The sequence below is a fragment of the Populus euphratica genome, unplaced genomic scaffold, assembly GCF_000495115.2.
Source record: "Populus euphratica unplaced genomic scaffold, PopEup_1.0 scaffold41.1, whole genome shotgun sequence".
Lineage (NCBI taxonomy): Eukaryota > Viridiplantae > Streptophyta > Magnoliopsida > Malpighiales > Salicaceae > Populus > Populus euphratica.
Genome location: NW_011499868.1, coordinates 777,328 through 802,022, shown reverse-complemented (window position 1 = coordinate 802,022; position 24,695 = coordinate 777,328). Strand labels below are relative to the sequence as shown.

At 33.4% G+C, this 24,695-nt stretch overlaps 4 protein-coding genes across 6 annotated transcripts; all 4 read right to left on the bottom strand.

Annotated features, from left to right (window-relative positions):
* Positions 1-7,002: 7,002 nt before the first annotated feature.
* LOC105126558 (F-box protein At5g49610-like) lies at positions 7,003-9,288 on the bottom strand. 2 transcript variants are annotated; one of them, XM_011027456.1, is made up of 2 exons: positions 9,043-9,288; positions 7,003-8,346 (listed from the first exon to the last, which is right to left on the bottom strand). In XM_011027456.1, exon 2 carries the CDS (start codon positions 8,339-8,341, stop codon positions 7,259-7,261), a length of 1,083 nt encoding a protein of 360 aa, XP_011025758.1. In that variant the 5' UTR covers positions 8,342-8,346; positions 9,043-9,288; the 3' UTR covers positions 7,003-7,258. The 2 variants fall into 2 exon arrangements, with proteins under 2 accessions (XP_011025758.1, XP_011025759.1); XM_011027457.1 differs by lacking the exon at positions 9,043-9,288 and adding an exon at positions 8,816-8,940.
* A 3,349-nt stretch (positions 9,289-12,637) lies between these two features.
* On the bottom strand, positions 12,638-13,543 carry LOC105126557 (anti-muellerian hormone type-2 receptor). Its single transcript, XM_011027455.1, has one exon. It carries the CDS (start codon positions 13,349-13,351, stop codon positions 12,863-12,865), a length of 489 nt encoding a protein of 162 aa, XP_011025757.1. The 5' UTR covers positions 13,352-13,543; the 3' UTR covers positions 12,638-12,862.
* Positions 13,544-14,171: 628 nt separating this feature from the next.
* On the bottom strand, positions 14,172-17,551 carry LOC105126556 (acidic leucine-rich nuclear phosphoprotein 32-related protein-like). Of its 2 annotated transcripts, none has more exons than XM_011027454.1 (2): positions 16,130-17,551; positions 14,172-14,707 (listed from the first exon to the last, which is right to left on the bottom strand). In XM_011027454.1, the coding sequence occupies exons 1-2, from the start codon at positions 17,255-17,257 to the stop codon at positions 14,648-14,650; spliced, it is 1,188 nt and encodes a 395-aa protein (XP_011025756.1). In that variant the 5' UTR covers positions 17,258-17,551; the 3' UTR covers positions 14,172-14,647. The 2 variants fall into 2 exon arrangements, with proteins under 2 accessions (XP_011025756.1, XP_011025755.1); XM_011027453.1 differs by having other exon boundaries at positions 14,172-14,917; positions 16,130-17,541.
* Positions 17,552-20,591: 3,040 nt separating this feature from the next.
* On the bottom strand, positions 20,592-24,657 carry PBRP (plant-specific TFIIB-related protein). Its single transcript, XM_011027452.1, has 4 exons — positions 23,776-24,657; positions 23,021-23,179; positions 21,549-22,371; positions 20,592-21,317 (listed from the first exon to the last, which is right to left on the bottom strand). The coding sequence occupies exons 1-3, from the start codon at positions 24,349-24,351 to the stop codon at positions 21,577-21,579; spliced, it is 1,530 nt and encodes a 509-aa protein (XP_011025754.1). The 5' UTR covers positions 24,352-24,657; the 3' UTR covers positions 20,592-21,317; positions 21,549-21,576.
* Positions 24,658-24,695: the final 38 nt, after the last annotated feature.

Sequence of the window (24,695 nt, the reverse complement as noted above, 5' to 3'; positions counted from 1 at the left end):
GAGGAAAGAGTCCAATAGACACGTGGAAGCTTTTGATTGACTCAAGTCAAGCTCTGGAGGTCGAGGTCGTACCTTGTGCTCCAAGTTTTCCAGCGTGGAGATGACGCCGTGAGAATTTGGATGGTGATAGGCACATTGGTCAACGTGGCTTCGGCCTCGAGATCATGCCACGTCAGGCTACTGTGTGGTGAATATGTGATTGTTCACAAAGCTGAAGTAAAGAGTGTTTCGAGGGGCAACAATATTGCATGTAAAAGTTATATTAGCTGGCTATTATAGTTAAGGGGCTTAACTAACTAGAGAGCATGAATATGGTTGCTTTTGCAACTTTTTTAAATGTTTGATGGTTTAAATTGAAAAATTATTTTTGATAAGTTGGTATTAAAAATATTTTTTTAAAATAAAAAAATATTATTTTATTATATTTTAAAATAAAAAATATTTTCAAAAATAACCGCTGTCATATTCATAAATATTTTTTCAAGTGATTTTATTATTATATCATTTATTATTGTATCATTTTATTATTTCAAAAAAATCATTGTATGTATATGCCTTTTGATTATTGCAGATTAATGAATTGACAATTTTATTTTTGAAAAAACTCTTAATATACTAGCTTTTTAAGGATAAAACGATGTTTTTTTTTTAATTCATTTGTCATTCTTGAATTATTAAGAAATATCTTTGTCTTTTCATTATTCTTCTGCACAATAAAATACCTTTGTTACCCTTAAAAATAAATAATACTTTTAATCATTTAACTATGATCTATGGTTTTTTTTTTATAGTTTACTTTTTTTTTTTATAATACAATTACTCCGATTTAAATTTTCAAAAGCTTAAATTAAGGAGCTAATTTGTAATTTCAAAATATTTTTTTATAATAATGTTTGGGTTTTAAGGATAGAGTTGATATTTAAAAAAATAAAAAAAAATTATTGATAAGCACAATTAACTTTAATATCAAAAATATTATGTCATTGTGTCATTTTGTTCATCTTAGCTTTTTTTCCTTCATGTGTGACACATATAGTTGTTGGATCTTTAATGCATGGCTAAAATTCCTTTTTTTTCTCCTTTTTCCTCCTAAAAATTTGTGTTTGGCTCTCCACATTTTTGTATTAGTCTTTCAAGTTATTTTTCTTTTGATTTGCATTTTGTTTGTTTTATTTTAATTCATTTCTTAAAATTTATTTTGTTTTCAACCACATCCTTTTTTAATTTATTTGTCAATCAAATATGATTCTTATTTTTTTTGTTTTTTTATTATTTAAGATAGTTTTTTATTTTTTTTCAATTTTACCTTTTCATTTTTTTCTCCTTTCATATTTGATACTTTTTTTTTCTTTCATTGGTTAGTTTTTTTATTTGAATTGTTTTTTAATTTTATCATTTAGCAAAATTCAAGTTTTTAATTTTACATGTTTGAAATTTAAAATATTAACCTGAATTGAAAAAAATTATTTCGATCAATTAGTATGCATTGAAATAGTAAATTTATCAATTTTTTCTATAATGACTTTGAAACTTGTCTTCTTTCAATTATTATGAATTAGCTAATTTTTTAATTGATTGAGATTAATACTGTTTTTCTTTTGTAAAATTAAGTTCCTATAATAACCAAAAATGCAAAACAACACTATCTAAGGTTTTTTTTAAGGAAAACAAAAATTACTTTTAAAGCTTGATTTCAAGGGTTTAATTACCATCTTACAGTCAATTTAGTTTTTTATTTAATATTAATAATAATAATAATATAATATTTTATATTTTTATATTAAATTAGTTGGAAAATAGATTTCATAAATGATTTTTTTATTACCTTATTTAGAGTTATTACGGTATTGAACAAACGTATATTTTAGAATTGATACTTAAAATTACAAGTAACTAGTTTTTATCATATAAGTAAAAATTATTTGTAAAAAAAAGTTATCAAACCCTATTAAATTCATAAATTGAGTCGTGTGTGATTAAGGTCATTTAATATATCATCGTCTTACTTTTTTTTTTTTAAGTTCTTCTTTGTTTTTTCTTAAGTTGATTTTCCAATTATTAGGATTTCCTTTTAACCCATTAAATAAGCCTATTTACACCCGTTAGTTTTTGTATGATTTAATTAGAAACTTGTGCTGCGCATTTACCAACTTGTCCGAGCCTAATAGCATTACCAAAAGGTCCCTATAATCTCACAATTATTATATATATATATATATATATGTGTGTGTGTGTGTGTGTGTGTGTGTGTGTGTGTGTGTGTGTGTGTGTGTGTGTGTGTGTGTGTGTGTGTGTGTGTGTTGTTTGTTTGTGTGTAATAATTCAGCCGCAGCAGGGCACTAGACAATAAACTAGTGTGATATGAATTTTGATCACCAAAAATTATGTGCTGGAAGCCAAAAATATGGGATGTGGAAGGTAAACAAATCTGAAACACATTTAACTAATTAAAGGTTCCTCTTCGTCTTTCCCTTCTTCTCTTACTCTCCTCCTTTTTATTTTTTCATTCCCCCAAAGCTACTCACATCATTTCACATCTCAACCACTCATGTATTCATATTGAACTTGCATTTCATTACTATATCCGGATGAAAATGATGGAGACAATGAGAATTATGAGATATAGAAGAAATGTCTTTTTATACTTTATTCATTCCAAAAATATTTTAGAGAAGATTTATTTTGTTTTTATCTCTATTTTTATAATTAAGCATGTTTTTGTGTATTCTGTAACTATATCTTTTATCATATAACACAAATTAAATGCAATTTAAGAAACATTTTGAGCAAAAGTATGCTAATTTGAAAATAATAAGTCTACTTAGAATTGAAAATTGAAAATTGAAAATTGAAAATTACTTATTTAAAAATTAATAAGGACTATATTGGTGTGTTGCGAATAGATCAGGGTAAATTTTTTTAACATAAAAATATATTAAGAAAATGTTAGCATGTTTTAAAAAGCAAGAAAATCTCGAGGCTTAGGTTATTGACTCAAATTGGCTCTATAAGCATGAATAATGTAATAATATGATTAAAAAAAGACAACTACAATAAATAAACCAAACTAAAATATATATATACAATGATCAACTCAAAAAATAAATGTTTGTCAATATTATAAAAATATATTTTCCTAATATTTGATGACAAAACAAAAATTAAATAAGAATGTGATAACCCTGTAGAAAACAAGATGAAAAAAATCTCAAATCTAAATTTCTAGCAAATTAAATGGTAAAGTACAAAATTAAAATAAATAAAAAGGATAAAAAACAACTCATGTCTACTCGAGTCAGCTTGCTAAATACATGACCTCATCGTGAAACTGAAATAATTTTATAAAAAAATAAATTGAATAAAACAACGAAACTCAAATCTTAAACAACCCAATGTTACTGTGCAAAAATTTAAAACAAAAAATCCAATAAAAAAGCAACGAAAAAAAAAAGAACCAAGTCCTTGCTTATTTATCTATTTTGGTCCCTTAACATTTTTTTTAATTAGAAAGTTTTTTTTCTATTTTGCAAAACTTGCATCAACCAAACACCAAAAGTTTTCTTTGATATACTTCAAGATCCTCATATCAAGGAAAAATAAAATAAAATATCAAATTAAATTTTAAATAAAGCCAATATAAAAAGATAAAATTAAAAAAAATTAAGGTATTAAAATAAAAAAAAAGGTATATGAACTTCCTCTTCATGTGCAAATTAGTCCCTAATGTTGAGGGAAAAAAGAATGGATATTTTTTAAAATTTTAAATTATTTTAAATTAATTAAATTGATTTTTTTTTTGGCAAAGCCAAGAATTAACCGACATAACATTTCTTTGACACCTTAAAATCCTTATAAGAAGGCATAAAAAACAATCGCAAATCAAAGTAATTTTGAAAGATCAAATTAAAATACATAAAAAATTTAAAGATCAAAATATAAAAATTTCTAGAAATAGAAGAAAAAAAGTATTATTTGAATGAACAATGCTCATGCTTTTCCTCGTGATCTATAGTGAAACACTGAGGGGGTTAATTGTTTTTTATAATAATTATACTTTAATTTTTTATTTTTTGTTATTTAACCACATCTAACTATGATTATTAACAAAAATTAAAAGAGATGGTGGTTTTATTATGTATCATCTCAGAAAATACTATTAATTATAATAATATATTTTTTAGTTTTTATAATATATTTTTTTAATTTAATCCTTCAATATTTTATGTATTGAAAATTGTATTTTATGATTTATTTTAATATTCTTTATATATGATTATTCTAGTTTAATTACTCGGGTTGCGAGCTTAACAAGTTAGCTCGATTTATTTTGTTTTTTAATCTTTTTTCATTGTTGTTTTTTTTTTAATTTTATCTTTCAATATTGAGTCTTTTGAGAATTAGGCTTTATAATTTGTTTTCATTTGTTTTCTTATGGAGTTATCTTAGTTTTATAAAACGGGTTGACTTGAATCTTTTTTTGGTTTTTTTAATGGATTTTTTAAATAATTTTATCCAGATTAATTGAGAATTGAGTTTTAAATTTATATTGATTTATTTTTTATAAAATTATCATGGTTTTATGATCCGAATCTCAGATTTAGAAGATTAACTATGATCAATGCAATATTTTATTATTTTAATATTTTTAAAAAATATAATATTGTTTTGAATATATTTTTTATGCTAAGAAAAAATTGTCCAACCAGATATTAGATATTAACTGGAGGAGAGGTAAACTCCTATCATAACAACAACAGGAAAAATAAAAGAAAGCAAATTGAAAAGCTAACATTCACCAACCGAATGTTTCACGCCACAATCAAAATCCGCGACCCTTCCAATGGAACCCATGGCAGAAACACCCAGCCTCCAAAACGCTGGGGAGAAGAGAAAGGACATGTCAAGCGAGGGTGCGCTATGATGACATGCCCACTCGCCCATCTAACGAAAGAGCCATGCCCCAAGTAAAAAAAGTCTGGGGGCAGCAGATAAGCCTGAAATAAAAGAAGTGCCGAGCCACGAGCAGCAAACACCAACAAATCCTCCTCGCCAGCTTTGATGCACCGAAGCCACTTCTATAAGAGGACAGCGCGCCTAGAAGACTACAATGCAAGTGAGAAAAACGGTCATCAAACCTGAGCTTCACAGACCCCGCTTGTTCAGCCAAACTGATGAGGAAACGAGCGAGAAGACAATGAATTTTTAACGTATACTTGAGAGTCAACAATGAAATCAGACACAGGTTACAATGTTTCTCACTGATGAGATTTAGTTTTTTTAGTAAGCCTTATAAGTTTTTTTTTTTTAAATGTCAAATGTATTTTATGTGGGAATATTGTAACAGCTTACCATGTAAATGAACACTCACTGAAATTGAAATTATCCGCGAAGTGTATTCAATGCTAAAGTAGCATAATAAATGTTTAATAACAAGCACCCTTGGATGGCAAAAGCCTTAACTATCACACTAGCTAAATCCTCTACGACCAATTCACAGCTTAGTAAAGCCTCCCCTCGAGGGTTTTTGGGAGGCAAAAGCCTACTTCGCTGGGCTGCATTGCCATTCCAGATAAACTAAATCTAGGCTGGGTGGCAAGGGCAAAAAATTAAACACAAAGTCTGCATTTGAACTGCTGTGCTTTCGTTGGCAACACGAGAACTGTACTTCATTATCAAATTTGATAATCAACAGTAACACAATTAACAAGTGAAATCCAATGGACGGTGCTGTGTGTTTGGTAGAGCGGCTGCCTCCACTTTTGTACCTAACAGCAAACGCAACCGCTCTCAGGAATATATTTAGTACTGTGATAACTGTTATGATTATAATTTAAAAAAAATTATTTTATAAAAATTAATTTTAGTTAAAATTAATTTGAAAAAATAAATATTTAGTTAAAATTATAATTGAAATTAAGGTCGAAGAAAAAGTAATTTAATATATTTGGTTAAGAATGTTTTTAAAATTGAGGTTATAAAATAATTTTAAAAAATATATATTAATATTGATAGTTTTTAATTTAAATATTATCAATTTAACTACTGTTATTATATCATGAAATAAATAATATTTTATATAAAATATTTTATATTGTTTCATTAAACTATTTATAATCCCATCACGTACGAAATTCATCGGATAAGAACTACAGTTTTCATAATTTTTTGAGCATGCAACAAAATAAAATAAAACATCATTAGAAACAAAATTGAAATTATAATTAAATTATGCAAATATCACGTTATCACGTCATCTACTTCTAATTTATATAATGTTATTAAATAATATTAAACATTAATTTTTTAATAAAATATAATTAAATATTAATTAATTTATTTATTTTTGCAGAGAGTGAATTAATAATTCACTCTCCACGCAGACAAAGAGCACCTAAAAAAGTAGGGGAGAAGCAAAGGGAAAACAGAAGAGAGGGAAATGGTTTCTGTAGGCCAACCCTCCATCATCGTCATCATTATCTTCAAGTGTAGCAACAATTACGAAGACTACGAAAAGAACAAAAAGAAAATTGTTAAGAACAACCCTCGTGGTTGAACAAAAAGAAAATGGTTTTAGCAGGCCAGCCCAGCTGTCTCCCTCAATGCCTCCAGCAGCGCCACGTCCAGGTAAGAACAGCTCTCATGGTTTTCTCATCTGGACAAAATCCACCCGTACCCGAAGCACTGGTCAAGGAAGGAAGATGGGAACAACTTTATACTGTGTTTATAAACATAGTTGCATGAACAGGAAACGAAAAACATGTAATTTTTGCTTCAGCAAAATTAAGTTTTGAACGCAGATAAAGGTGAGTCCATACATGAAAATTACGGCTCATTTTGTAACCAAACAATATGTTGATACTATTAAATGAAAACGCTGCCGCAAACACTTAGCCAAACAAGTTCTAAGGATCCAAACGCAAGTGCCAAGCAATATGAAGAATTTTAAGATCTCATTGTGGAGTTTGGTTTCTTCCTGATTCCGATCACCAGAAAGGCCACTTCTGGAAGTCCAACGGTAATATTCATGTAATTATTCATTTATGAATACGATAAAAGACAACAACTCGTTCCCGGAATTTTCAAATCCACACAGAAACCAGGAGAATACAAACCTATTACTATCACCCCACACAAATATGTCCAAAAGAAAAGAACAAGTCCAAGTTCCAAACCATGATCAACCTAATAAGAAAGGTAAGATTTAAAGTTATGGCCAAAAAGTACCAGAAATGACGATACAACTTAGAAGAGGGGTTAGCTATATCTCAACAAGGCTATTCACATAGGGAACCATCCTGGAAGGAGTATCCTCTTCAGTGAAGACTTCTGTGAATTCTTTAGTCTTCATGTTATAGGAAATAAGTTTTTTCTCAAATCGCATCACCACCATGTCACCACCTAAAAACAACACAGTTTCTTTATCGTAGGAACGGGGATACAGATCAGGTACTGGAAAGTTTAGAGTTACAGCATGCTTCGCCTGCCATGTTTTTGTACTGCTATTCATCTGCATCGTGTTTGCATACGCATTTGACAGCTCATTTACGGATAATTTCAAACCTTGCACACAAGCAGTATGAAGCTTCCCATTCACCGCACCCAAGGAACTACATCCATTGTTATAGATGAATGTTGATCGCTCACAAGAGAGATCAAAAGAAAATATCCGACCCATGCTAGAACTCCAATAAACAACGCCATTGACATGAACACCTGTCCTCGGAAGGAGTTTCATCTTGCCAAAAGAAATCTCAGCAGAAATTCTCCAAAATCCATCTGTAGATGAATAGATCTCAAATTCAAATCCGTCAAGATCAGATGCAAAAGCAACAACCAGCTTGTATTCGGCAACAAAGTTCAGTAATGATGGCTCAAAGACTAGCACAACAGCAGGATCAGTCCCGTGATTAGCAGTAGGTTCTGGGAGTTTCTTCCATTTCTGGGTAACAGGATTGCAGATGTAGTATGCCCGATATCCAGTGCGACCCTGGCAACACAGTAGTCCATTGGAAGAACACCTGATATCAACTGGTTCAGGCAAAAACTTCAAAGAAGGATCTGGAACACCATAGGCCATTCGATTGAGGGAAACAAATGACGGTGTGCCTGATGGGGATTGACAAAAGAAGCCGGAAACATCACGGAAAGAATATGACTGGTTGTGGGCAAAGAAAGGAGTCGAGATCTGAAGTTTCCACTCCCGACAGACACCAGTGCATCGATGAAGAGATTTGGCCGGAAGGAAAGGAAGGGCACTCTCCCTGATAATATCTTGTAAATCCATGTGGTTCTTGCTATTCTTGTTTACAAGGAGCTTACTTGATTTCTTTCCTCGATCCATTTTCCCTGCAAACAGAAATTTTAATCCACTTAATGAACCATACTAAACCTCAAATTTTATCAAACACACATGTAACAAATCCATCATTGGCACGTAGGAGCGCTCGCACGATTGAAATTGGCTTCTGTAAATTCATGATCAACAAGATGTTACTCAAGTTCACCCAACCATTCCATTCAGAATGACAAAAAAATACGGTTTCAGGTCAAATCTCAAAACATATTTACATCTCAGTTGCAAGATCCTGACAAATGTAACCCTAGCTTTTTATTCATAGTTCACCATAAAAAAAACTATCACTCAAAAGTCAAAGCTAAAAAACCCACCAGCAATCGAAAATAGCAATAACAAAGAATTTCAATTTACTCTAAAATATTAAAGCAAACCCCATTAACCTTAAAGCGAGAAAAATCCACTAAATAAAAAACCCAGCAAAGAAAAGACTAGAAAATCCAACACAATCGCGATGCTTGCTACTTTAAAAGGCTCTGTTTTGTCACCAACATTTCTTAACCAAAAAAACCTCGAAATCTTCAATTTTCTCTCCACTTTCTCAGCAACCAAACAGATATTATGCGAGAGCGAGAAACACACAAAACTAACAAGCGCAATCATGATTCTTCTAATTAATTAAAGTAGTTTAAGAGCGTTGAGAATAATTAATTATGATTCAGTGCAGGAGTGCAGAGAGAAATCTTTACCAGTGTTACAGAGCGTGGAAACTTGTTAGAGGGCTTTTAATTTTTTGTTGGGGGCTATAAAAAAGGTTTAAAAAAGACTACAGCTTTCCTTGGAAGTTGATATGTTTTTTTAAGGTGTGTGTTTGGGTAATTTCTTTGGTATTCTGCAGCAGAATAGCACTGTTCTTGATTTGATTTAGGAGCCTGTAATGGAGATGGAAAAGGCACTTCTTCTTTTCTTTTCTACTTTTCCCCCCCCTGAGAAACCTCAATTCAGCCACTATAAAGGCCGGTGAAACGATCACAGTATAATGATGATCAAGCAGCGACGACATTCAAGTACCAACTTGAAATGGGTGTTATATCTTAATTATGCTAAATTTTTTCTTAATTTGGATTCAAATTCATTATTTTTTATGCTAAAAAAAATCTAGTGGCTGAAATTACTTTCCTGAGATGAAATATTCTTCAATTAAATCTTGTTTTTTTGTTTCAAATTGTTTTTTGTTTGAAAAATATTAAAATAATAATTTTTAGGTGTTTATCAGTAATATTTTAATATATTTTTAATTAAAAAAATTTACAAAAACATTCTGTTTAAGTATTTTGAGTCTACTGAAAAAAAAGTAGGTGTTAAATTTGGAGCAAAAACAGAGGAGACGTTTTCGTATCCAAATTAATGTCATTTTATTGATCAATTTGTCAAAAAGAAAGCAAAAAAAAAAAAAAGACAAAAGGAAATTGATTAATGGTTCAGAATATCTTATTTTAACTTTTAGGTGCTTCGTAATTGATAGCATTTTCATAATCAATTAATTTGAGGAGAAAAATTGATACTTCAATCAAATATCATGCCTAAAATGTACTAAACTATAACATGATGAGAACCGTGGGAAGGACAAAAAACGCATGTGATTCTTTTTTTTTTCTTTTTTTTTATTTATGTGGGGTGTCCGGGCCAGCTTGCGCGCACCACGACTAATCTCCACGGCCAATTGAATATCCTGCAAACCCAGTAGGCATGTAAGGCACCGCGAGGATGACAGGCATGCACGCCAAGACTCGAACTCAGGTGCAGTGGAAGAGACACCGCTAGGCCAAGCATGTGATTCTTGAATTGCTTCATGCTAATGAGTACTTGAAAATGTAGGTATTGTTATATTTTAATAGAAATGTATTAAAAAATATATTTTTATTTTTAAAAAATTATTTTTGATATCAGTATATTAAAATAATTTAAATATATTAAAAAATAAAAATTTTAAAAAAATAAATTGAATCATCTTTTCAAATAATAACTCATAAGTGAATTGTTTTATTCATCATTAATAGTTAATAGGATGATACAAAATCTCGATTGACTCAAACATGTTGTCACATCTAGACATCGCGATGACCGATTAAAAATTATCTCGATTGAAAAAGAAATAGATATTTGGTATCTTGTTCTTTTAAGGAAAAATATCTTGTTCAAGGAGTTGTCACCTAGTATTATGGTTATTAGGAACTTTAACTGGTCAACAGAGATTCTATAATACAGGACTAATTACACAAAAGAAAAGATGTTATCACCCCTTAAGCGTCCTATATAAGACAGGCTGCATTGCTGGTTTTGTCTAAAATTACTAAGAATTTGTTCGCTTTTTTTCCTTTTTTATTTTTCCTTTCATGTTCCTGACTCTGATGTCAGTGAACAATTCCTATGAATATTTTTAATTTTAGCGTTGGTAAATATCACACAAAACCAAAAATATGATACTCCTGACTCTGGCGTTAGTGAATATTTTTGCAAAAATGAATTTGAAGAAGAAACTTTTTATGTCTTTTTTTTCTTATTTATCCTTTATTATTATTTGCCCCTTTTAGATGGAAGTAAAAAAAAACATTGCATGATATATTTGTGTTTAACAGTAATAGTCTACAAATTGAGCACATTTACAAGAAATACAAACACAAGGAAAAAAATAAAACAAAATGCGAGGGACCTATAAATAAATCAATAAAGATTCCTTAATATGTTTGAATTTTCTAATATCTAAAAAGAGCTTGTTTGATCAAATATCTAATTAAAATGGACACAAAAATTATGGTCAAGGCATAAAAAATATAGGTATGTTTTGTCAAGCACACCCTTAACAAACACAGTGTGGGTCGGCTAGGCTTAAAGCCTAAACCCGGCCAACTTTTTTTTTTCTCTTTTTGGGTTGGATCTAGCCTAGCCATGCTTGAAAGGTTCACACATGCATGCAATAGTGATTAGTTAATTATTTTAACAAGGAAGGAAGGAAACTTACCTAGGCGTGCAGTTGTTAGAGGAAAAGTCAAGGGAGACCGAGCTAAACAATAGAGGGGTTGATGGTGCGGTGACTAGTATAGGATTCACCGCCCCCTTTCTTTTTTATGTTCTTCTCTTTTAGGGTTTCTAGTAATGGTCTTCTCTTGGGGTCTCTTCTTTCAAGGTTTCTCTCTAATTGTTCTTCCCCCTCCTCTTTTTTCTTCTTCTTTTTCTTTGTATACTGAGATTAGTATTTATAGTGCAAGAGTCTCATCACTTGCGAGAAGTAAAATCTCAATCAAACTTATTTTCTTTTTTGAAATTCGAATTTGAAAGCAGATAATTATCATTATCTTGAGGATTATCTTGAAGGTAAGGATTATCTTAAAGATAAAGATATAATGACAAAGGCACATTATAGTCCCTAGTTTTCACACAAGTTGACAAATCATACTTTTCATCAAAATAAATCTCTAATCTTTTAATTTTACATTTTAAACCCCATAAAATTAAATTAAAAGCTAATGGGCCAAAATTAGATTATAACACATGTCAATTAAAAAATTCTTTTGGGATTTGATCTAGTGGCACTCCATTAAAAGGTTCTTGATTTATCTTTGATCAGGTGAAAACTTGTTAATTTTTAATTATTTGTTTTAAAATCAATATTATTTTGATCCTTTTATTTTATTTATTAATATGTGATGATTTATTTTCTATTTAAAAATATGATTATGATTGTTTTTTAAAGTGTTTTTTATTTTGAAATGCATTAAAATAATTTTTATTTTATTTTTAAAAAATTATTTTTAAAATCAACATATTAAAACAATCCAATATATGCAATCCAATATATATGAACATAAATTAATTTTTAATAAAAAATTAATTTTTTTATTAAAAATTAATTTGTTTTCGTATATATTGGATTGTTTTTAAAAGACGTTTCCAAACATTTATTTATATTAGCTCCCCTAATTCAGAACCCAGATTTGAATAACCATTGTATTTCGGACACCGTCCATGGAAGAGCAGTCAATCTTTTCTTGATCGAATTTTGAGCAGGGAAAATTTCTCTCTTTCTTTCTAACATCAACTGGGATTTAAACCCAGCGTAGACATGTATCAGAGATGGTGCCAAATCACTTGCCACTTAAGCTAAATATCTCAAAAGGTAAGATCATCCATGGTGGAACAGTGCAATACGTGCTAGGGATTTGTGAGCTCTTATTTGGTGTTCTCCAATTCGTTGACCTTTATTTTCCCCCTCTACAGTCTATAAAGGTTACGATTATTTATAAAAAGAAAAAGATAGAAAATACTACTATATGATGGTCGCAATTGAGCCAGCAAAATCACTATTTGTAAACATGTGTATAGAGCAAAAACTCTTTTAACTTAGAAGTCACTAAAAACGCACAGGTAGAGACAGATGCATGTGAATATACTGATCTGTGCCGGGAAAATATTGTTCAGAAAATCCAATGAACCATGGCCACGCACGGAAGGAACAAAGATAGAATTGTGGTGGCCCTAATTAACCACATCATCCTCTAGAGGAAGTCCTCAGCCAAAGCACTGATCACTTGGAAGAGGCCCTGGAATGGAACCCTTCTCAAAGAATTGCAATCCAAAGATGACTAAAATGGCAAGCAATGACAGATATGACAGACCTTCTACAGCTCCCAACAACCCAAAAGGTCCGGTAGGCAGACCGGAGCCAGTTTTGGTCTTGGTGTACAAGGACCAGCCTATAATTCCGATAACAACCAGGTAACTTACACCTTCCAGTGCTCCTATTGAACCTCCTGGTCCAGGAGGTAGGCCACACCCTGTTGTCTTGAGGGTGTAGAGAGACCAGGCGATTACTGGGGTGGAGACTAACCCGCCGACTATTGCAACTTTCTCTATGATGCCATTACCACCATCGGTGGTCTCCTTTGCCATGCCGACAACCTTGAGCGGCCGGTGCGGTCTTGTACTTCTGCTGTTGACATGGTAGCTGCGACTTTGCGGTGACAGTACCGACGCAAGCGAAGGTGATAAGAGCAACATCTTTGACGTCCAATCTGGAGCCGTTCTTTTTTTTTTTTTTTCAGCTCCAATTCGGCAAAAGGCCAACCAATTAAACTAGTGAGAAATAAGGGCAGGCTTGAGTTCAGGCTACCTTATCCGTATTTATGTCAACAACAAAGGATTTGAACCATTCGTTTGAAGTACCCTTCTGATCAGTACAACTGCACAAGAGATCTGGACCGTCAATGCTCTAATGGAAGTTTAAAGGAATTAAGGAATTATAGAACTCATTCATTGAATTAAAAAAAAATTAAGTCCCAGATATTCTTTTATTATTCTCTGATTTTTGAACTAAGTTAATTTGGGGAAAACCAACAAGATAGAGACATGTCCACTTCTTCACTGAGGGCCCGGAGCCGCAGCCGGTCAAGTCTTTCAAAGCCTCAGCCTCGGCTTGGCCTGGGCTAAAAGCTTGAGAATCACTAGGGTTGGCTGGCTCAATTACTTTCTCTCCTACTAGCTGTTTGGGTTCACCTGTGTCCGTAGCACCTGATGCAAGCAAAATGACAGTCCAATCTCAAGAGAGAAGAGGAAGTGTCAAAAACTTTAATACCGCCTGATCAGATTCACATGATGCACCTGCTCCTACTAGCCACATAATATACCAGGTCCCACGTCACGTGATTCAAGGTGTTTATTTTTTTTCCGTGTGCGCGAGACCATTGTAGAGCCGATGGTGAAGATGATGCTGCATTGATTTTTTTTTAGATTGAGCTCTCAAGTGGACACATGGCCTCCACACCTGCTGATAAATAAAAGCAAATGACTGGCCAATTACAAGGAGACAGGTAGCAAGGAGTAAAAAGAATTCTTCAAAAGCCCATCATTTGATTGAATGAAGCAGAGCGGGAAGAAGGAAGTCTCTCTACAAGCGTTTCTACCAGGCAATTTTATAACAAGCTTTTGGCCCAGGCAGCAGGGGGGGAACCTAGTCTTTCTCTCTTTTGTCCCTCCATTTAGTTCCCATTTAGAAACAGACCCCTGGGAGGGAGGGAGCTGAAGAATGGGCGGTGAAACCCTCCTTCATAACTGTCATTTGAATTAACAAAGACTAACGGCTATATAGGAAATGGGAAGAAGCGGGACGATGCTAACAACCTTTTGAATCTAACAACATGCCACCCAAGATATAAATTCCTTCACCTAAATATGCATGTCCACGCGGGAATACTCAAAATCACTAGCAGACTACAACCAGTCTATCTGACAAGTTCCTCTTTTTTTCATGCTTCACGACACAAACAAAACATCTTTACCCAGGAGATTGAAGGAGAGCTAATGGTGCTTCTTCGATGATGACTTCGTATATTCAACAACATCCTCATCATCATCATCCTCACCATCTTCCTCCTCATCTTCATCTCTCTTCCTCTTAAGGTGTGAGGATGATGGTAACATCTGCAATTCATCATCATCGTCAACTTCTTCCTCCCCTTCAGGATCATCTTCCTCGTTCCCAGGCTCCAAGTCACTGCCTCCAGTATCATGATGAACTTCTGCCTGCCCCACTGGTTGAACCAAGTACCCTTCATCGGAGTCTTCATCCTGCCATTGCAATAAGAAATTCTATCAGAAAACAAGAATATCACTACCATTATAGACATTCGAAAAAGCATCCACATTTAAAACAACAAATCATACGAGTACTTGAAAATGCCAAGGAAATGTATTTGGACTCATTTTCAGGTTGTTTGAATAAGATTAGTCCGAGTTCCAAATTACTTAAAAGGCTCTGGAAGAAAAATAATCTACAATCGCATACTCACACATGCACACCAGAGCAAAACAAGATCAGAAGATGAACTAAAAGAATAATCCCTATTTAATATTTACCACTTAACAGAAATCAAGTAAAACACTTCATTTATACATTGTTAATACTAACAAATAGGACATAATAAAGCAGGGGATGCAAGCTTAACCAAAAAAAAAAATAATCATCAGTGACATACTAATCACATGCTATAAAAACCACACTTAGAGAACACAAACCAGCAAATCAGTCCTACAACGAGTTAGGAAGGGTAAGAAATTCCACATGCCAAGTAACAGTCTTCCCAAATCAGTACCAAAGACCTGGCGATAGCATTTCCTACAGCAAGAAAAGAAAGCCACAAAAAATATAATTGGTGAACCATACCACAAACTAAAAGACCATCTTCACCTTTTCCCTCCTCCTTGCTAAACATTTGCAGTTTCTTTTATTCCTCCCAAGTCTTTCCTAAAAATACTCAGTTCATAAAATATGAACTTATCCTCAAAAGATCACCGAGTTCCCCAAAATTTTGTGAACATGCCATTAAACCAAAAATCTAAATTTCCTGATGTCACTCAATTCATCTCTTGATGTAAACAATCCCTCATGTTAAAATTCAAGTTATAATCTGTTTCCCAGATTACCATCCGCCATATTGGCAAGGACTATGAATCTGCTGTCCATGAAAACAAAGAAAAGTATCCTGACCACTGACAAAATTCAAAAAGCAGTAAAATAAAACACGATAGCAAATACATTCAAAACCCATATTTTCTGCCTGAGGCAGATAAAAAACAGATAGTAAAGATGCCATAGACCAAAAAGTATCGACTCATGCATATATATGCAGTAAAATAAGGCTTTAAGCCTTCAACAGAGGTCACGCCTTTCCATCTTGTCTGCAAATTTACCAAATAGCAATCAAGCAGTTAATCCTACCATGCAACACATATAAAGCAAATAAATGAATAAGGTAAACATAAGATTCCAAAGCATCTCACCTCCTCCTCACCATCTTCCTCATCGTCAAACTCTCCATCATCCTCAACAACTTGCTCCTCCTCACCAGTCTCTCCATTATCATCCTCTTCACCGTCATCCTCCCCATGCTCATGCCCATCAATCTCCCCTTCTGTACTCGTTAATCTTCCTGTACTCTCCGGCTCACCAAGATCCCCTTCATCATTATCCACCTCCTCCTCCTCCCCCTCTTCATCTTCTTCATCATCATCATCGTTGTCATCATCGTCGTCGTCCTCCTCCTCATAATCCACAGCATCATTATCCTCGTCACTATCGTCACCAATCTCATGCACTTCCACTACATCATCATCATCCTCATCAATTTCCTCTTCCCCAAACTCATCTCCCTCCTCCTCCCCCTCCCCCCCCTCCTCCTCCCTCCTGTCCACTACCTCAACCCGAAACCCATTCTGTCTAACCCCATTACCTTCTCTCCCCGTCTCCGCCTCCTCCTCATCCGCCTCGCTCTCCTCTTCCTCATCCACATCAACAATCCCTTCCCCAACTTCACTATGCCCGTTATTCATACCCAACGGCCTTTCCCCCTCCCCATCAACCTCACCACTCCCAGGATCCTCCTCCTCCTCCTCCTCTTCCTCCTCCTCATCATCAGACTCCGGTCTCTCATTCTCCTCAGCATCCATTTTATCCAAATACTTCAACGAACTAATCAATCCAAAAACCCTAGCACGATAATCCTTGACTCTCGTAACCGGACACTCATACAAATCAAGCGAAACCAACCGTAACTTAGCCAAAGGTGCTAGATCTTCAATATACTGAATCCTATTATTTGACAAATCCAAATCCCGAAGCGAATCGAGTCCAGCTTCCACAAGAAATTCTAATCCACCAGAGATTCTATTATCAGATAAAATTAATTTCTCTAGATTTCCAAGACGAGGAAATTGCTCTAACGTTGAAACGCCAATACTTGCAATAGATAGGTGTTGAAGATTCTCGAATTTTTCAAATAAACTTGGAGCTGCTGGTAATCTTCCTTGTATACACTTAACAGCACCATCTAGGGTTAGGGCTCTTACCGCTAAGTTATCTGTTTGCCCCTCTAATGCTGTCTCCACTGCTCTTTCCCAGATCTCATCCATCAAAAATTTAACCACAACAATCACCAAATCTCCTTTTAATCTCAAACTAATTTCATTCTAGATCAAAAGTGGATTCAGTAGCTACAAACCCTAATTTTTTTTTCTGAGGCTGTAGGATTTTATTGCTGTGTGATATAGGTTTTTTTTTTTTTTTTTTGGGGGGGGGGGGGGTGTTAAAAGGGAAATAGAAAGCTAAAGGACTAACACTTGATTTTCTACTCTCTGTTTCTCTTCCTCTTCCTCTGTTTTTTGTTTTTAAAAGCAGCCGTGGACCTATGGTTTTTTATTGGTTAAAAGAGGGGGAGGAGGGTATATGCTTAAGGCTCGAGGGTTTGGGGCTAGGGCTCAGCCTGGGTTGGAGGGTTTGGGGTGGGTTAGGGTTGGGGTGAATTATTGGGAGGGTGTGGGCCGTTAGATTGGAGTGTGGGAGGATTGATGACGTGGAGGCATGTGTGGTGGAGATCGGAGGTAGGTGTGTTTGTTTTCGAGAAGAGAGTGGAGGGTTTCCTGGTTAGTTTGGTCTCTACATGCTTGACACGTCCCTTTTTGTGTAAATATCGTGTCCCTCATAGAAAAGCCATTGAGGTTTAACATATTTTACGGGGCTGCCATGGAGTTTGATTACCATAGCATTACGACATCGTGAATTGTCGTTTCGTATCTTAAAAAATAAATAAATTAAGGACGCGTTTGGTGAAAAAATAGTGAAACTAGAAGAATGGAATTTTAGCACGTTAAAAACACGTTTAGAGTAATCTACAACTAGACGAACCCAAGCCTACAGTGTCAGCGAAGTTCCTGCTTGCACGAGTTTAAAGCAGATATTTGACCATCAAAGCACAAAAAAATCTCTCCTTTTTCTCAAATAAAAGCAACACAAGGTGCAAAAATTTGTGGAACTGATTTGGAAATTGGGTCCAAATCATTGTCTTGAAACCAAGTCTAAATCACAAATCAAAAGAGTTATCTTAAATTGATCTTATAATTTAAAAATAAATTTAAAAATAATATTATTTTAATTAAAAAATATTCGAATTTTAACTTGCTTTTACCCTAATAGATTAACCAAAGTTTTTAACCACTTTATATCAAATTAATTTTTTTATTTTAATTTAAAATGATTTTTAAATTTTTTTTAAAAAAACTGATATTAAAAGAAAAATCTCAAATTAACTTGTTAGCCCGCGTGGGTTTTACAATGCGGGTTCAAATTCAAAAGACTGGCATAAGGGGAAAAGTCCCAAGTCAACTGCTTGGGTTTTATAACACTGGTTCAAATGTTCAAATTGAAATGTCTGTCGTTAAGGGGGAAAACATTTACTAAGATGACCATATGATTCATCCAGATTAAGGTGACCATGATTCATCATGGAATGATCAGTAAAGATTTTTAAAATGTTTTTTATTTATAAATATATTAAAATAAAAATTTTATTTTTAATATCAATATATCAAAACAATTATATATATAACTAAAAGATAGAATGAAATCACTGTTTTTCCACACCAAAATACAGTGTAAATTACAACATTAATTCATAATGTATTTTTTTATATATTTTTTCCTAACCTTCTGTTTATTTCTTTTTTTTTTTTGTATTTTTATAAAATTACTTTTTTTTTCAACTTTCCTCTATTTTTTTCAAAATTATTTTTATTAATTTTACTTTTTAAATATTGAGTGGGTTAAAAATTACACTTTGAAACTTTTTGCCTTCAAAATATTGTGGATTTCTGCGGTATTTCCCACATGGTTTTTTATTTTTTAAAATTATATTTTTTTTATTTTTTAAATATTGAACTGATTAAGAATTTTATTTTGTATTTTTCTTTAAAATATTATTAATTGCTACATTATTTCTCCACGTGGTTTTTTTGTTTTTTATGATTTTCTCTAAAATTATTTTTTTTTATTTTTTAATATTAAACTGATTAAAAATTACAATTATAATATACGAGAAAAACATTGTAACTTTCCTTATAAATTACTGTGAATTGCTATAATGTTTTTTCCCACATGATTTTTTTCTGTTTTATTATATTTGTTTCTAAAATTATCTTTGTCAATTTTATTTTTTTAAATATTAAACTAGTTAAAAATTACAATTATAAGTAAATACAAATTTTACTTCACAAAATATTATAAATTTATACAGTTTTTTCTCACATGTTTTTTTTTCAATTTCTTTTGTGTTTTTATTTTTTATAATATTTTTTTCAAAATTATTTTTACTGATTTTATTTTTTTAATATTGAGTTGGTTAAAATTTAACGTTGTAATAAAACTTAATCATGTAAGAAAAGCACTGTAGCTTTCCGTATAAAACGTTGTGAATTGCTACAGTGTCTCTTCACATGTTTTTTTTTCTTGAAATTTTTTTAAAATTATCTTCGTCAATTCTTTTTTTTTTAATATCGAGCTGTTTGAAAATTATAATTATAAGTCATTACAAATAAAGTTAAATCATGTGAAAAAATACTATAGCTTTTATCACAAAACAATATGAATTACTACAGTGTTTTCAACATGATTTTTTTTGTTATTTTTTTCTAAAATTATCTGTCAATTTTTTAAAAAAATATTAAGCTGATTAAAAATTAACTTTGTAATTTTTTTTTAAAACTGTAAATTGTTACAGTATTTTTCCATATGATTTTTTTATGACTTTTTCTAAAATTAACTTTGTTATTTTTTTAATATTAAATTAGTTAAGAATTATAATTACAATAAAATTAAATCATAAGATAAAAGTATTGTAATTTCTTTCACAAAACACTATAAATTACTATAATATTTCTCTAAATGATTTTTTTATTTTATTTTATTGAAAAAAACATTATAATTTTTTTATAAAACATTATCAATTATTACAACATTTTTTCTCATGGGTTTTTTATTCAAAGTTATCTTTATTATTTTTTTTTAATATTAAGTTGATTTAATTTTGTAATATTTTTTTACTTTTTATTAACAAAAAAGATAATTTTTTTTTCTCATTATAAAATATTTATTCTATCATATTTTTAGTTTCTATTACTTATCTAACAATAATTTATAATTATAATAATATCAAATATATTTATTTTATAAATCCACATAATATATCATCTCATATAAAAATATAATTTTAAATATTTTTTTTAAAAAAAAAACAATTTCAACATCAAGATCATATAATCCAGGAATGATGGTGATGGGCCCTTCCTAAGTTTAAGACAAACCTGACAGCAATTGCCCACGAAAAGCGTCTCGAAGAGATGCCATTGAAAATTCAATCACTATCAGTTTTCGCAACCTTCAACATGTAGAGGTAGGCTGCTAGTACATCGCAAATTCTAGGGAAGAATAGATTCACTGAATACATAGCAAAGTTCAACACAAACCAAATACTGGCATAAGCAACCCCGTAACAATGTATAGACAATCCAACAAAATATCACTGAGAGGACCTCTTAAAACTACGTTTCCTAACTTCATGCTACGGGAACGGGAATTAATGAAGTTTCACGATGAAGCATTTCCAGTCTTCTCCGTAAATCTTCACTAAGCTGTCCAATATCAACTAGTTTTTCGCATCTTAAGCCTTAAGGAATGCAAGAAGCACTAATATTGGGTCAAGATATCATCATCCAACCTGTGGAAAAATACTGTCGGCAAAATGTTTCATGATCATCTACCTGTGAAGAAAAAATAAAAGGTGCCCTTTTCAAGTCATGAATCACTTCACATGTTGCCTTTAAAAGCAGCATAAGTTGTCCTCCTCCTTCTAAGTTCCTTTAAAAATCCATAACATTCCATAAATGAGAAGGTTCACAGGCTTCGAAAGGGTAGGCCACTAAGCTGTGCTTTTGTTGGGGCTACTAGTAGTGGCTAAAACATAGAAACTAGAGGGACAAACAGGTCCCTTGAAATTCTTACCCAAATGTCACCACCATCCATTCAAGTGCCTCAAGCAGTGCAAGTCCATCAAAATGCTACTGTTGACTTCCTTGGTGGTCCATGCAAGAATTTCTATTTGCAAGTTGCTTGATGCTTGTTGGAGTTGAGAATGATCGAGCCCTGACATATCATACGGGAACACGTGTGTGAAAAACAAATTATAAATTGCACGACCTTGAATCCATCCGTCCATAGAAGATAGCATAAGACTCTATTAGTGGAATAACTAATTTCTGTTCTGATATGAAATGCTTTATGATACATAAAATGAACAGTAAAATAAAAACCGCAGAATTTAATCATCAGGGAAACTTGTAACTGCATCTTTTGGTGCTGTACAACAATGTATACCTGAAAGGGGAGGATCCAATTCGTGGTGTTACTTGTTATCTCCACTATTATTGCCAGTTTTACCTCCATTTTGACTGCCAATACCTTTAAGCTCAGCATAACCTGGTGTTAGCTTGGGTGGTGGCTGTACTATTGGAGAAGGTGCTGACCGAAATGGCCAGGAGATTGTGCTCGCACCTGAAGCTGGGGAACTAGATAATTGGTTTGGCCATGCTGAAGCTGTTGAATCTTTATCCATTTTCTGCTTGTCTGCCTTCTCTTCGAATTCTTGACGACTAGGCTGCGACTCATTGATATCCACTCGAGCTAAGTTCTGATTTGTATCTCCCACCATCCGAACTCCAGAAGTTACACACTGTAGCCAGGGCTGCCTGAAATTCTGCCATTGAGGAGGTCGGACCCCACGGGAATTAACATTATTTTCAGCGTCCTCTTTGCCTCTGGCCAATTCACTTGGCTTATTTGATTTACTCTCTAGTTGTTTATCTTTTTCTGAAGATGAAGATATTAATTCAACTGGATCAATTTTAGGTGCAGAGGATCGGCCTGAGGCAATTGTAGTTGTGGGAAATGCCTTCTCGGGAGGGACAGCAGGAGTATAATTTTTTGGAAGCAGATCACCCCAATTCTCCAAAAGCTCCTTGTAGACTTTACGGAGGGTGACTTCTGTGAGACCTGTCACCTTACAAATCTCTGCCTGTGTCTTTCTTTTATCTTCTAGTTGGCATGCCAGATATATAGCAGCTGCAGAGATGCTAATGGGATTCCGCCGGGTGCAAAAGCATTTGTTGATAACAACTTCTCCGATGTGAGTTGCCAGTTCCTTTAGTTATATCAATTAGTTGCTCAATTTGATCAAGTGAAAAGCAAATGGTCAAGAGAAAATCCACAAGCTCGAGAAGTAAAGAGTCTATTTATATGTTTTTGATCAATGTTTTGTTGAGCACTTTTAGTGTGATCACACTTTAAGCTGGTAAATACTTGCACACAGCCACTTCAATGAGCAAAACAAGTGTCAAATTATCCAGAAATATCATTTATAAGCCAAACCACAAAAATTGTAAATGACTTCATTAACAACTATTTCTTTTTGGTATTAGGACTCCATCGACTTTTTATGTATACAAATTGCTTGCAGTTCACAAAAAGATAAAAAAATTTGAACGTGTCAGGTGAACAGCTACCGAGGTTTTATTATCATCGAACTCATTTTTTGGGGCCAAAAGCAACTTGGAATCTTTGCAACAGTTTGACATTAAAAAGTAGTGAAATATTAATTTTAGTAAAATTGATTTTAATGCGTTCTATTTGTCCCCTAAGAAGGCTACAATTTTCCTGTTCAAAATTTCTTTCTTTTTTCTATTTGATCTTCTTAACACTTTCAATCCTTCGAATACAATTTCTCAAAGTTTATTAACTAAATTCTAACTTTTCCAACTTAACAAGTCAGCTGCTTCCACACAACAAAGTACCTGAGCAGATTTGTTCAGTTGGAGGAGAGTGCAGAATCTAGGCATATGCACTGAAATTGAATTGCTGTTAATTGGTTGACTTAGTTGCAAAGCTTCTCCCAGTATCTTGATGTACTTCCCAATCTCCTTTTGAGGTACATTGGCAGCAATCGAGATCTCCTGTTAATATAACCCAGTCATTCAAGTTAGAAATGATCAAATCCGAAAGATGCCAAGACCAATGCAACTACTTGCACACAACACCCAGGAGCACATTATCATACCAGGCAAGCATCAAATCTCAAGGACAGGAATAACAGCGGCACTAGTATATAAAAGTACTCTTAAAGCAAATCGTTTCGGTCATTAAAAAACAACTGAGGTACTCATTAGAGAAGCCTCTAACCAATCCCTTATCCTCATTTCCCCTCATTTTGACCTTAACAGTGTCATACTTTTCACTTGCTAGGAGACATTATCCAGTCAGTGTAAAAACATAAGCACAAGCATGTAGATTGAAGAATGCATCAGCTTTCAATCAAAGTAACAAAAAATGCAATAAGCCCACCTTCCTTTTCTAAAAATTACCTCTCCATTTACAAGTGTCCCTACCTGATTCTCAAAATATAATTACACAAAGCCAGCATCATATACAATTCAAATTAGCCGGTTCGAAATTATCCTTCCTAACGCAGCACTTCAAAAATACAGTAATGCTTATTACAATTAGTTAACTCTAAATTAAAAACATCTGCACAGGTCTCACTGTTTAATACCTGGAGGGTTCTGGGTTCTTGGGCTTCTCTAATAGCCTGAACAAGAGCAGCTGTAGCAAGAGCTTCGACACTCCGATTCCTCAAACAAGTAGCTGAACAACAATCTCTAAACAACTGGAACGCATGATCTGATATATCACAATCCAAGCCCAAAATCGAAGCCACATCAATAATCTGCATATACGCTCTCAGATTATCCACCACGACATTAGAACTTGAAGCCGGTGTAGAAGCACTTAGTTCAATTGTCCGTTCAAGTTCTGCAAGGTGACCGGAGAAAGAGAGAGAAGAACGGACGGAGACTGGGTTGGGTTCGAGAGACCAAGTGGAGAAGGAGGTTATAAACCCGGTGGGCTCAAATGGGTCTTCTTCGTTTTGGTGGTGGTGGTGAAGGGTCGGGAGATCGGAGGTTACGAGGCAAAGAGGGGTGTCTTGTGCACGGAGGTGGAAGAGGTGGTGAGGGTGAAATTGGCGTTCTTCTACAACACGGCCGCAAGACGTGCAGTCGGTTATGCAGCGGTTTGTGGTTGTTGTGGCGCAGCGGCCTTGTGTGGCGGAGCAGTAGGGGCACTTCATCGTTAGGTGGTGGTGAATTTGGGGATTCTGGTGGTGTTTTGTCTTTTGAGGGACGGGATTGATTTCCTCAAAGATGGTAGAGCTTTCAAATGAGCTTTTAGGCAAAACTCTTTTTATTATATATTGCGGTGATGTTACATATTCATTTATTTTTACCGCCCATATTCATCCCAACACTTGAGAGCTGTTTCGAAGGAACATAACCATTATGAAGGGAGGGGGTGGAGAGAGAGATTAAGGAACGACTTTTTCTAGAATGTGCCGTGGATAGTGTTGATTTGAGGTCGGAAACGGGGTAGATTTATTTCTATCCTCCAATTTGTCGGCGAGGGGGGACGAGGTTC